Source organism: Apodemus sylvaticus, chromosome 2 (assembly GCF_947179515.1).
Source record: "Apodemus sylvaticus chromosome 2, mApoSyl1.1, whole genome shotgun sequence".
NCBI lineage: Eukaryota > Metazoa > Chordata > Mammalia > Rodentia > Muridae > Apodemus > Apodemus sylvaticus.
In genome coordinates, this window is record NC_067473.1 from 177,669,393 (window position 1) to 177,684,303 (window position 14,911).

At 41.0% G+C, this 14,911-nt stretch overlaps 1 protein-coding gene across 3 annotated transcripts in view; it reads left to right on the plus strand.

Annotated features, from left to right (window-relative positions):
- The window catches only part of Pik3c2g (phosphatidylinositol-4-phosphate 3-kinase catalytic subunit type 2 gamma), a 311,639-nt gene that overhangs the window by 250,394 nt on the left and 46,334 nt on the right, over positions 1 to 14,911 (plus strand). For all 3 annotated transcript variants that reach the window (XM_052172749.1, XM_052172750.1, XM_052172751.1), the window contains one exon: positions 810 to 918. In XM_052172749.1, the coding sequence (XP_052028709.1) occupies positions 810 to 918 (109 nt within the window). The remainder of the gene's footprint in view (positions 1 to 809; positions 919 to 14,911) is intronic.

Sequence of the window (14,911 nt, forward strand, 5' to 3'; positions counted from 1 at the left end):
AAACCCTTTCCTCCCCAACTTGCTTCTTGGTCATGATGTTTGTGCAGGAACAGAAACCCCGACTAAGACACCTGGTGTGAAGTCACCACTGCTTCCTTTTGTTTGCTGAACAAGATTCACAAGCTTCCTCATTTCTCCTTCCAGGAAGCAACTTAAGCAGGTCTTTATCTGCAATAAATGGCAGAAATATAAAAAGAAGCAATAGTAAACTGCTGAAAAGATGCAATTAAGTAGGAGTATATATTACCAAATGGGACCACCAACATCAGGTCATCCCACCAAACTGATCTTAAGCCCAATCCAAGAAGGTCTTCAGATAGATCCCAGAGAAGCCTCCTGCTCAGACTCTTGGAGACACTGTGGCTTTGATTCACATTAACAAGGCCAGATGGAAGCAGATGCTACTCGATGAAATATCTAATTTATTTCATGCAATAATGTCTGTCAAGAGCCCAGAAGAAACAACACAGTCAGAACTCTTTGAAAAACTGTAAATCATTGATTTCATAAACTATGTATTAGCCCCTACATGTACAGGGAGGAAACATTTGTGGTCTGCTATAAATACAGTAATAAAGATCATATTAAATTAATTTAATGTTAAATTGAATTAGTGTTGAGATCAGTGATGATTAAAATAGAAGAAATGACCACAGCCATGCCTGTGACATGGCCAGCATTAACCATGTATATACTGGTGTTTTCTAATGTGACTGGCCGTCCACTGGTGCAGCGGGTGACTTTGTAACCACCCAAAAGAGGCTGATTTTCATAATTTTTCAGAGTGACACTCCTCTCTTTTAAAACAGGTTTCCTCACTGGTGGCATCTACCTTTCACAGACTCGGATCATAAGAGGATCAGAGATCTGAGTCACTACGTGGAGCAGGTGCTGCGTGGATCTTATGAAGTTGCAAATGTATGTTTGTTTTTTTCTTTCTACTTTTATTCTAATGTCAAATCATTATTATATTATGGTTTCCAAAATCAGTTTTAAATGCAGCAGTGTTCTGTACTTCCTTCACTCAATAAGCATGTATGTCTAGGGTATCTGAAGTCCAGAAAATGCAGTCCGAAGCCCCAGTTTCACATTGCATAGATGCACACTGGTGTATGCATAGCACTAGATGTGCACTAATGTATGCATAGCAGTAGATGTGTACTAATGTATGCATAGCACTAGATGTGCACTAATGTACACATAGCACTAGATGTGCACTAATGTACCCATAGCACTAGATATGCACTAATGTACACATAGCCCTAAAGGTGCTCCTTGAACTAATTGACCACAACATGCTTGGATCTTCTAGAGTCTCAGAGGCATGGTTTTCTTCCAGCTTTGATATAAAAAGTATGGAGTGGGAGACTGACAGTATCTGTGGTGGTTTGAATTGGTTTGGCCCCCATAGAGTCACGTGTTTCAATGCTTGCCCAAAGGGAGTGGCCTTATTGGAGTGGGTGTGGCCTTGTTGGAGGAAGTGTGTCACTATGTAGGCCAGCTTCAGGGTCTCCTATGCACAGGCTCTGCCCAGTGTGGAATCAGAGTCTCCTCCTGACTGCCAGTGGAAGAGAGTCTCCTTGGTGCCTGATATCAAGATGTAGAACTCTGGGGTCCTCCAGCACTAAGTCTGCTTACACACTACCATGCTTCTCACCATGATGATAATGGACTAAGCCTCTGAAACTGTAAGGCAGACCCAATTAAATGCTTGCCTTTATAAGAGTTACCTTGGTCATGGTATTTCTTCACAGCAGTAGAACCCTAACTAAGGCAGAGTTTCTCATGCATTTGACTTGGGTGGGATTTAGCAGAGTTGTTCTAGGGCCTGGTCCTGTGTAGGAGCCAGCCACATAAGGAAGATCAGGGAGAAGGAAAGCCAGGTTACTCAGCTAGGTTCCCATTGACACTGTGTCCAAGCACAACAAACAAGGTGTCATGAAACAACACAAATCTACTTTCTTTAATCTCTGGATCTTAGAAATTTGAATAGGGGACTGAAGTCAAACTACTGACAGACCTGCTCGCTCTAAATATTCCATCCTCTAGAGCAGCAGTTCTCAACATGTGGGTCACAACCCTTTAAGGGTCACATATCACATAGTCTGCTTACCAGATATTTGCAATATGACTCATAACAGTAGCAAAATTGCAATTATGAAGTAGCAATGAAACCAATTTTATGTTTGGGGGTACCACAATGTGAGGAACTTATTAAAGGGCCACAGCATTAGGTTGGCAGCCAATGATCTAGGAGATCTCTTCTTGTAATACAATGGCCTATTGAGAACTCAGTTCCTGCCCTCACACCTCCTTGTCCTTATACCTCCACTAGAAGGATGCTAGTCAGTACACTGGGCAAACCAGGACTATGAAGGGCAATCTTACCATCTCAAAGTCTTCAATACATTTTATTTACAAAAGGCTCTTTTACTGTGTAAACTAATCTTACATAAATTAGATCATGAACATCCACTGGGGGTGGGGAATACTACCCTACTGGCTCTACGGATGTGTGGGAGAGTATAAATATTCATTTCTTTTGGATCATAATATGGAGAAAAGAGAGAATGAGAGAGGGGAAATGCTGATATTTTGCTAACAAGACATATGTATCTGCTTTTACAAAAACTCATCCCAATAGGAAACTCTCGCAACAGACTGAAGTATGGGTGCTGCCTAAGTCCAACTTGGTGAACCATGGGTTTCACTGAAGTCACTTACAAGGAATATGGATGAGAGGTCACTTACAGGAATGTAGGTTAGAGGTCACAGGAATATGGGTGAGAGATTACTAGCAGGAATATGGGGGAAAGGTTACTTAGAGGAGCAGAAATAACTCCAAGACAGCAGCATCACCAAGCCCACCCCAACAGGAGTGGCAAGTCCCAATGCTGGGAACCTGGAGCACACTGCCCAGCCTGCAGGCAGCTCAACAAGTTGGAGAGAGTCCTTACCATGTGCCTCAGTTGGACTAAATGTCTTCCAGAGTCTTCCTTGCAGCTCAGCTCCTTCCAGAGGACTCTCAGCTTCTACTGCTTACTGCGGCAGGAAGGGACGAGTGAATCCCAATCACTTTCAAGGACTTCCTGAAGCCTTTTAGAGTAGTTTACCATCCTGTTTAAGGAGATTCCTGCAGGATGGAACATGTCAATCTTTGGAGGTGTGGATGGACATTACACACAGCATCTTTTATCTGTAATGAAGCCTTCCTCTTAAAAAAAAAATTATGATAATCATACCGTTAAGGGACTGTCATTTTGATTGGAGTTTCTGTGATCCAACATCTTCCTTGCAACATTTTTTATTTTCTATTGTAATTATAATCACAACACACAGATGAGTTTTGTATTATATATAAAATATAATCTTTTCCTTTTAGTTGGAAGCTTATTTAGATCTGCCATTGTGGGGTGTGTGTGTGTGTGTGTGTGTGTGTGTGTGTGTATACACCCAGGTTTACTATCTCACAAATGTTTTGAGAGGCACCCCCTTCCATTGTTAAAATTCACTGTTGATAATTCAGTTCTGTCCCAAGTAGCTTCAGAGTGATATATACTGCTTAACTCTGTGGAATTACCACACAGATTAGAACATGCATCCTTAATGTTTTAAGTCCACTAAGACTTTGTAATTTTTTTTAAATTTCCCAGTGAGGAGAAACCCTAAAACAGTCTATTTATCTTGTTTGTATCTCATATACTAATAATAATACTCACTGACTTCTTTGTTCTTTGTCTGCTTTTAACAGCTCTGCCTTTCCAAACTTCTTTATCCTGTTTCAGATATAATGTTGCTTCTCTTACATACACACACAAGCTTCAGGGCTTCCTGTGTTTATCAAAATGGTGATTTGTCACTATTGGTTCTTCCATCCTTTGAAGCCAAATTTAAAAATCACATGTCTAGCTCTTTCTGTCAATCTTTGCAGAATATTTGGATGACATGACCTAACCTAGTGTCTCCATGAGACTCTAGCATTGCAGTCACCCGCCAGGTGCTCAGTTCCTGAAGTATCTTCCCCTCACTCTGTCCTCTCAGAGAGACCATGCTACAGATGCGAGTCTGCGGTCATTATCATCCCCAAAACTTTTAATGTGCCTTTTTTTGCTAGGTTATTACTCTTGGTTGTTCTGGAAACCATTCAGAAAAGTCTGTAGAGATCCTGAGCTAAAAATCTGTCCTTCCTGTATATCAGTCAGATCAGGGTTTGCAAAACACCCAAGCATACATACTCGAAAACACACAAATGCACACACCCACCTAAATGTACATAAAACATATACATACACACTCAGACACACACACACACAGACACACACACACAGTTGGTATCTCCTCATGCTGAAGGATCTCTCATTCTCATTACCATTGGGTGAACTGTCCATGATACATGGAATATCCCTATAAGACAGATGCTGGCTGGCTCCATACACAGGCACCAGGTAGACAGACTTCTTCCATTCTTGTACATAATTACATAGTGGTTTATTTGGGACAATATCCGTAGGGTAAAGAATACATGGTCTCTTGGGTGCTTTGCCTTTGAAGGATAGAGAACATTTATAGGATCTTTTAAGTTAAATCACGCACCTCAGAGAGCTTGAATGTGACCAGTATTGGCCCGTCTGAAACAATAATTAGAATAATCAGCAGTCAGCAAGACTTTCGCAAGACACATGATCTCATTATGTGGCCTCCATTGGCTTTAAGATGCAAAACTGTCTCTGCCTCTGTCTCCTTAGTGCTGGCTTTACAGCCATGTGCCACCACGTTTCCTACAAGGCACCATTTTCCATGAGAAAAACTTTTATCTCTGACATTCAGAATGCTAATGAATAAAGATACCCTCTACTGATTGCTCTGTGAGAACATAGCAGGAGCAAGCACAGGCTGGCTGATTAGAGGAAGCGGAACACCCGTCCTTGGCCTCACCGGTAGGCCCTGTCAGAGAGCAACCTTCCTCATCTTCATCTTCCTTCTCTTATGGACATTACCAGTCATGGCTTCTAATGTACCTGGTCCTCAGGAGCCCTAGTTTGTGACTGATTTTCAGATGAGGTTAGACTGCTGTGTTGCCCTGTCGGGGGAAAGCGGGCAGCCTCGGCTGCGCATGCTGTTCTATATCTAAGGATAAGTGTCCAAACGATAAAGAGTGCAATTTAAGTCCAAGCAAGTTTGGCTCAAGGCATGCACATCACTTCTAAAGGCCAGACAGTAGTTATTAAATGGCGGTCACAGAATGTTACTCTGAACAGAGAGAACGGCAAGAACAAGCACGAAGGCCCCATTTTTTTCTCAATTCATCAGTGTTTGCTAAACATTTTAAATCTATAAATGAACAAAAACACTGTCATTATCAATATAGCAGCCTATAGAATCTCTGTTGTCCTTCGAAACCTAAAAGATTGACACATTAATTACATTGAAGAGTGTTTGATGATGACCTTTAAGCGTCTTTTCTTGATTACTAGCCAGTTGTTTTCTAATCAACTCGTGCTTCCAAAATAGGTGATTTGTTTCTATACATTTTATGTGCACACTTCCCTATGTATACGGGTTGACATTCTAAAAATTGCAGAAAACAAACAAACAAACAAAAGTTCAGAAATCCTTGGAGCTGACTGATGGAAATACTGAAGGACAATAATAATGTCAGTGGGAGGAAGAAGAAAAACATAAAATAACTGAAAACAGTGTAAAACACTATGAAATCAGACCGTAGGAAAGCAAGCACTGTCAACATAAGACAATAAGCAGGGCCTAGGAGGATGGCTGAGCCGCTAAGAGTGTGTCCTGCTCTCTCAGGGGACTCGAGTTCAGTTCCCGGGAGCTACAGCAGAGCCCACAGTCTTCTGAAAGTCCAGCTCCAAGGAGCCAACACCTTCTGCTGAATCCCATAAGGACCTGCTGTCACGCACATAGATCCACACACAGGAATGCATATCCACATACATGTTTAATAACTGTTAAAGAGAGAATACTCACAGATTCAGGTTTCTTGTCCGTATTTTCTTAAATGGTGTATTTTGATTTCTAACTCAGTCAATGGGTAGCAGGAAATGGATGGCAGACCCTTCTGCCCTCAAAGAACAAGGCTGTGTATTTCTTTACATTGGGGTCCATGTGGTTTTTGCATCTCAAAGGACAGAGTAGAATATTGAGACCTTTATGTCCTCTATTGAATCACAATCTCAGAATCTCATGCCCATGTTCTTGGGCTTCAGGCCAGGGTGGTGAGTACGGCAGTTATCTGGGAAGGAATGGTGGCAGGATTCTCACCTTTGAGTGCAACCAGGCAGCTCACACTGAAACTGATTGGATAGAAAGGATGTCTTCATGAATCCAAAATACCCAAAGGCTGCTGAAAACAGATTCAGCTTTTATAGACAAAGGCAGGGTGAAGACACTGACTTCTGTCTGTGGTGCGATGGGCCAAGTATTGAGATCTGTCTGTATTCAACAGTAAGATGTTAATCGGACTCAGATTGTGTTCTATACAAACGTCCATGATGGGTTAATACGCAGAAGCACGTAGCTCTCAAGAGAGAAGGCAGGGGAGCTGGACCCGATCGGGATGGCATCCCGCAACGTGAGTTCAGCACAGGAAGGCTTAATGAACACTAGTGCACTTCACTCGCATGCACACGGGGGACATATACGCACAGGCATCAAGCAGAGACCTGCAGTGTCTGTTTTGGTCACATTTACAGAGATGGGTACATCAAACCACTGCTATGAGGTCCCAAGGACAGGTGCTTCCGCTTTGCAGAGTGTTACTGTGAATCTTTACTGGTTAGCACTGAGACACAGGAAAGCTCTACAAATGTTCGCTATCACGTTATGTTTTAAATCAGTCTGAATTAAAGCCAGAGATTACAGTGGGTGAAAAACATAGAGAAGGAAAAGGCGAAGGGAGTGGCCTTCTCAAGCCTGACATGTGGTGAAATCACAGACACCAACCACACACCAACTAGAGGACGTGCAACTGCCCACCCCTGGAGTTCTGAGGAGGAGACTTCCATCTTGTGTTTCACAACAGGTGATCACCAGAGGAGGCTAAAATCATAGCTGTTCTCACAAAGTACCAGGTATCAGGTCTGACTCCAGCAACTTAGTTGATTTCCAGGGGTCATTGGGGATGACAGGGCTGTGCCTGTGTGCCACGTGTGCTCTCCCACTGGCAGACATCTGTGTCTTCACTGAATGTTTAGAGGAAGGTGCCATTTTATAAGATCCATAAACCACATCTCTTTTCTTAGGTGTCCATTCTACACTATACAAATTAACCAAGGTGAGTGTTAGATTAGTGTGTCCAAAAGCACCAACATAATATGTGTGCTTTGTAAACAGAGTATCATCGCAGCGGCTTTCTAGGGCTCCTGACCTAACAAAACATAAGTATATATTTGTATGTATTCAACCTAATTGAATCCAGGGACTTGTACCTGCTAGACAAGCACTCTGCTACTGAGCTGCATGCCTACCCCAACAAGTGTGTTGTTGTTGTTGTTGATGATAATGATGATGATGTTACTATGCACTTTCTGACCAGAGGTGTGATCCAACCACTGTTTCAGAATAAGGGAGAGAGTTATGAAAGTATCTTTAGGAATCTCATTCTCAGAAATGATTACCTCATAGTAAAAGTAACCTGAAGTGTGTGTGTGTGTGTGTGTTTAACCCAAGTAATTCATATGTCCAGACATGTTTGAGAAGCTCTACCACAGAAAGTAAAAAGCTGAATCTGACGCGGATGGCACCGTAAACATCTGATTGCTCTTATCCACACCTCGGTGATAAAGGCTCGTCCTGTGTGAGTCCTAGAGCCCCTCAAATAGAATCTGTGAGCTCCATGCTCAGTGAGGGAGCCTGTCTCAAGAAATCGGGGAGAACTGGATTGAGGAAAGTTCTTGACATCAGCCTTTCGCCTACACACACACACACATACACACACACACATACACACACACACATACACACACACATACACACACACAAATACACACACACACATACACACACATACACACACACACACATACACACACACACACATACACACACATACACACACATACACACACACACAAATACACACACACACAAATACACACACACACATACACACACACACACAAATACACACACACACACATACACACACACACATACACACACACACACACACACACTAGCTGAATACTTTTGCTAGCCAGTCTGGCCTCAGTGCCCAGGTTCTATACATCATAGGCAATGGCTAATGATCTCTATGTTTGCAGAAACTCCCAATAATCTCTTTTGTTTCTATTATTATGGCAAAAACAATTAACAAAAGCAACTTAAAGGAAGAAGGGCTTATTTGGTTCCCAGCTTGAGGGTGAAGCTCACCGTGGTGAAATGCATGGTTCCAGCTCTGAGTGGGGGGGAAGGCAGCAGGTGCCTGAGGCAGCTGTGAGGTCCATGGCATCCAGGGTCAGTCCAGAAGGAGAGATTCCTGGGTCTCACACTTGGTTCTCTCTACCCTGTTTGCTCAGTCTGGGGCCTCAGCCTATCGGACTATCCATGCACACCTAGCACGCATCTTCCCATCCGAGTCAGCTCCCTCCGAAAGCATCCTCAAAGACAAGTGCAGAGGTGTCTTCTAAGTGATCCCAAGACCCATCAAGTTGGCAACCAAAATTAGCCAACCCAGACACGGGGGCAGGGAGACCACCGGAGAGTAGCCAGCGTTAGCATGGGTTGATTTTTAATAACTGATTGGATCCCTTTCCTCATGTGAATGAAGAAAGCTACTTCTGAGATATAAAGATAAACATTTATAAATTATATGCATATAATTTATAAAATCACTTATTTTTATTATTTTAAGTGACATAAACAGGTTAGAGGAAATTTCTGGAATCATGATTCTTTCTCCTCTGTAATAAAACAAGAGATGTGAAAGGTTGGGCACTGTTTGTTCTGAGGGCTCTTGGGCAGAACAGTCTTTATCTTTGATTCTAGCACAAACCTTCCAGAGATGCTGTTTTTCATAGTTGCCTGTCATGCGGCAGCACAGGAAAATTAACGATAATCCTATTATGCATGCATACTAAAATATGTGCTCAGCTTTAGTTATATGCTAAATTTACAGTTCTTTTGAAATATATTGTATAACTATGCATAACTATGCAAGATTTTTTACTTGCCAATTGCACACACATATATAATACATTTTGATCTTCTCCTGACCCATTCTCTTCCACTAAAACATTTCTCTCTCACTCCCTGTAAGTCCTTCTCCTACTTTTTAGCCACTGATTTTAATTGGTGGTCTTTACATGAACAGGGCGATAGATTATTTCTCAGAAGTGGGCAACTCACTCATCAGCGGCTACACTCCTAAAGAAACTGCCAGCCCTGGAAATTTAAAAAAAAAAGTTAGTTTGTTTGTTTGTTTGTTTTATCACCTACATTTTAACATTCTAGAGTCAGAGCTTTAGTTTGTTTCTGGAGGAATCGGGATAAGTGAAAATATTTGAGATGTACTAAATAAGTTTATAATATAGTGATTATATAGATGTGAGCATAAATAATACATGACCTAAAATGAAAGGCTTTGGGAAAGAAGAAAGAACCTGCAGCTTGAATATAATCACAAGACCGCCTTCTACTGTTCCTCCTTGCCTGTGAGCTGTGCTGCTTTGGATCGGAGGCCAAGAATCAATTATGTCAGAAGAGCGCCTGCTCTCTGAGGGGAGGGGTATTGAAACATCAAAGCAGTCTACAGAATGGGACAGATACCTAAAGATATCTAAGCTCTATCTACCTTCTTACCTATCTTTCTGTCTGTCTGTTTGTCTGTCTGTCTATCATCTGTCTCTTGGAAAGAGTTTGTTGATAAATGAAGCAGGCATTAAACGGAAAGCACTATCACATACTACCCATCGCTGCTGAAATGATTGGGGTAGTGTTTAGGCGTCCTGGATTCTGCTGCCTCACTCTCCCTCACATCCCCAGACTGAGATTCTTTTCAGTGTTTGTAGTTCCAAACAAGCACTGCACTGGTGCTAATAAGAATTCCTTTGGCTTCTTTAAATTTTGTTCTGTTTTCATGGAATTGTGTCTGTGAATGAAGCAAAAATCTTTAGAAAGAGTAACGTGAACCTTGTGATTTAAAAAAAATTAAAGCAAGGGACTGGAAAACCTCACCCAATGCAAGTCCCCTTCGGAGTTCGGCCAAGATTCACAAACAGACCATGCATACAGAGCATCTCATAGCCAGCCCTGTGCACTGGGACCATCCCCAATTCTTAGGACTGTTGCTTATTTCTGGATGTCCCTGCAAACAGGGAATGATATCACTTAAGGTTTAGGCAATTTTTTTAAAGCATAAACCCAATGTCAAAATAAAGCCAAGTGGATAAATCCTGTCTTAATAGCGAACATATGTTCCCTGCTCCCCATTGCTAAACCCAGATGTTAATGGCATGTTTGTCACCACACTGCTCTCTCGCTTGGCGCTAGCCGAGTTTACATCGCAGGCAGGCTAAATGTCATGTGTGTACCATCAGTAAAACTGAGATGATTCTTCACAGTCTGGTGAAGCGCTGATGACATCCAACAGCCAAACAACAAAAGATTCTTGAGACATTTAGAGCTCTTCACGGTGTAACTCCAACATGAACACAGTGGCCTGAGCGAGGCGAGAAACTGGACATGCTGACATGTTACTTTATGAAGAATGCAATAAAACACAATTACTGCTCAGCTTTGATTTAGGAGTCTTGTGGGAATTCTTTTTTTTTTTAGCTTGTGTTTTTTACAGCACTCCACGGCATTTGAGAGAAATAGATTTAGCTTATTGTTTCAAGTCACTAAATCTTGCAGCCAATGCTAGAAGTTGACTGGCCAGCTAATAAATGGGAACACTTAATTTGCTTTTGTAAAGAAAGAGAAAAATGGATCTCCCTTTTATGGTCCATTCATTCTGTCCTATGCATGTATTTTAACTCCGTTCAGGCTTTGATAATATGGTATAGGAAAAACACTTAGGTTCTGAATTGATCAGCTCTCTCTCTAAAAAAAGTCAATCATTTTAAATTACATACCAGTTAATGTAATTGGTAAACGTATTATGAATGAGAATTCTGAGTTTAACAAAACATACTCTGATGGAGATTTTAATTTAATATTGACCCATTGGACGACATGTTTGTTTTTCATTGTCCTCATTTTTAATTTAAAAGCATAATGGGAATTAAAATTTCCCATTAGTTATATTAGAATCTAGCAAAGGAAGCATATAAATATACATATACATACATATATAAGAGAGAGAGAGAGAGAGAGAGAGAGAGAGAGAGAGAGAGAGAGAGCATTTCATATCACCCCATGACATTTAGCTCAACAACTGGTAACTTTAGATAGCCCAAGACAAATCACAGCCATTTTTATTTGTTCACCAGATACATAGGAAGAATGTCCTACATGTTTGAATGTCCATACATTAATGTTTAAAAGCTGTCAAAGCAGGATGTGAGCCAGACACTAAGATATCTTTCTTGTCACAGGAGTTCAAATTGGCTGAGTATGTTAGGAAAGAGACTATCAGACTGGGCGTGAGTGGGAGGCCCAAGTCTGAATCTAAGCACACTACTTTTGAGTTGTCTATGAGACTTCCAAAAATACTAAGCAGAGGTTTAGATGCATTAAGGAAGAATGTTGGGCTAAAAATATACATATTGGAATCATCCCCAAATAACTCATTATCAAAATTATACACTGGAAGAAATGAAATAATCCTGAGTACACTGAGAAATGGAATTTAAAAGGGACATAGTTGGAAACGCAGACCAGGCAGCCCACCAATTTTAAAGTTTGGAGAGATAAGGTCAACTCAGCAAAGAGAGCTGAGAGAGACCAATCAGCTGAACCCCAGAGAAGAAAGTGCCAGGAATCCAACAAGGGGGGAGCGTACGAATGAGGCAATGACTAGCTGCCCACATTTAGAGAGTCACCAGTCAGGAACTAGCATGGGTTTGGGGGGCTTGCATCAGTGATCTCAGCAGTCAGAAAGCTGAAGTAGGAGAAGCACAATCGTTAAAGTTTGTCAGGACTTTTACAAACAAAAACCCACCTGGAAGAGGTTCAAGAAAATAAAAAGAGAGATTTGAGATGTACAGTAGAAGACAACTTTGCAGTGGACTTCCTCGAAGCATAGAGAAAGATAGAATACAGGGAAGTGGTCGTCAGTAATTTTCTTCATTGAATATATTTATAGGATATGTGCATTCTACATTTAAAAAGGACTCATTTAAGAAGTGAAATGAAGAAAAAGACAGACCACTCAGGCAGAGAACAGAGCAGTGACCTGAGTAGAAGACAGGGCATCTGGTGTTCCGATTGTCCTCAAGTTAGAGTTAGTCCATCTGTGTAACAGAAGAAAGGGCAGATGTGACAACCCTGAAAGACTGTGTTGGGAAATGGGTTCTATTCCACAAATTGGGAGAGCAATGAAAAGGCTGGGGAGGAAGAAATACTGGAACTTGAGGAGCAAAGACTTCAAAGAAACAGTCCTATTGTCAAATAGTAACTGGAATAATGGTGTTCCTGGAATTTTCCGTAAAATAGTCAAGACACACTCAAGGGTGAGTCACCATTGAGTATAGTCATATGTAAGTATTTCCAGCAACATTAGGCAATTACACTTGCAGGGTTAGCAATGTGTGTGTGTGTGTGTGTGTGTGTGTGTGTGTGTGTGTGTGTGTAATGACGACTTGGTGTTTTGTCAAATAAACAATGAAGAAAAAGTCACAAGATTCATAAAGAACATGCAAGAGAATTAGCATAAATATAGCATGAAATCCAAATTGACCAAAGGCAGACATAAAGACATGGAATAGATTTTGATCATTGAAATGTTCCTGCAGTCAAGATATTTCTGATATTTTTGCCATTTTTAAGAGAACTTATAATGAAAAAGGTAGGGCTATCGTTTTGATCATTGGTCAAAACCAGAACAAGAGTGACTGATGGACTAACTGCAACACAAGACAAAAATCATTGACGGGGAAGGAAGCGGGAATGAAGAGCCGACGATGTCGAAGGATGAATTGTATGAATAGTTAAAAATGTGTTATGATCTGTTTGAGTGATATGAGAATAGTACTCTGAAGAAAACAAAAACATATAAGGCTAAATGTCTTTTTAAAAATGAAGGCCAGTGCACCACAGATCTATAGGGAAGGGTAACCGTAGGGGGCATAGAACATTGTTCTACAGACACTGTGTTCAAGGCATAACACCTCACAAAAGAATAGATATTACAAGAGCAAAGAGAAGTAAGGGCACCTACCTCTCATACAGGACCAGAGCTTAAAGAGCATGGGAGAGAAAACAACCATCGTCCCTGGACCTTCCAGAGGGGCAGAATGGAGTGCCCAGAGGAAAAGTCGGTTGAGCTTCTGAAGTATTGGCCAACTTCATGCTCCAGGAATCTGTGCATTCATTATTCTTCGGTCTACATGCCTGCCATCATTCCAAACAGACAGGATTGTGACACATTCTCCTGAAAATTCATGGGTGGTAATACGAGCTTTAGGCTTACCCAAATGTCTGGAGTGTTCTAGAATCCCTGAAAAGCTTTATCTGGCTGTGCCTCATGTGCCCACTGTATGGAATGTACTCTTTGATGGGACATGTCACAGCCACAAAAGTGAGCCTTGGTTTACTGACTATACTGCTGATTCCATTAAATCACTGGCACTCTCGATTTCCAAAAAGGAGAAGTTAAATTCAGGGCTTTTGCCTCAGAAAGTATTTCCCAATAAGAACTTACTGGAGAACAACCTCCTTTCCCTTTTTATTTGATTTTCTGGGGATCCTGTTTTTTTATGCTGGAGCTCCAACGCCTTGCTCCTGGCAGGCAAGCACTGGTGCACGGAGTTACATCCCAGCCCACATAACAAAAGAATATACAAGATATTTTATGATAAGTGATCATTGATTGTTAGTTGAATTCTCCAGTCATTGAATAACCAAAAATAGGGCACATACTTTCCAAGTACCTTGTAGTGTACACATACAGGTTGATTGACCTTATTATCCCGTGCATAATAAACTTCTATATTAAGCAAGATATCTCTTTCCTATTAGTTCCTGAAATGCCACCACTAGTTAATTATTTCCCTGTGTTTGTACTGCCATGTCATTGGACTCTTTTTAATTGTGGATCTGGCTGGGATCTAGATACGATACTTTACTGTAGCAAATAAGATAATATAGGCCACCAAGTTCCATTTGGATTTCTGATAAATAACAAATAATTTTAGTAAAGATGTCATAAATGTTGCATAAACAAAATGGGGAGCCATGCTGTGTGTGGAGGCATCACAGCCCCTGGAAACCTGCTACCTTCAGAGTTGGGTATTGAATAGTCACCAAATAATGCAGCCATATTGCCAGGAGAGCAGCACTAGCACAGATGGAAACACAGGTGTGGGTTATCAGTGGAAGCAATTGCATCACTATAGCTTAGAAACATTCCTGTATGTTTTTAAACTATAGCAGGATGCAGAGTCATAAAGAAGATTGATGATTATTTTGATATTTAGTAATATCATCATTATTTAGGACAGTGTCTCACTATATAGCCCATGTTGGCCTTGAACTCATGATCTTCCTGACTCAGCTACACTGGGTATTGAGATTTCCCTACCTGTTTTATTTAATTTTTTTCTTTTTAGCTTCTTTTTTCGGTGACACTGAACAATGATTATTTTTGCAGAAGGAAAAAAAAAAAACTTGCTGTGATAAAGAATTAGTGTTTAGTATCCTGGCCAGACCCAGAATTAAAAACAGTTCAGGGGCACAGTAGTATAAACTCAGGGCAATAGTTAACTAGTAGTGACATTTCCTCAACTAACAG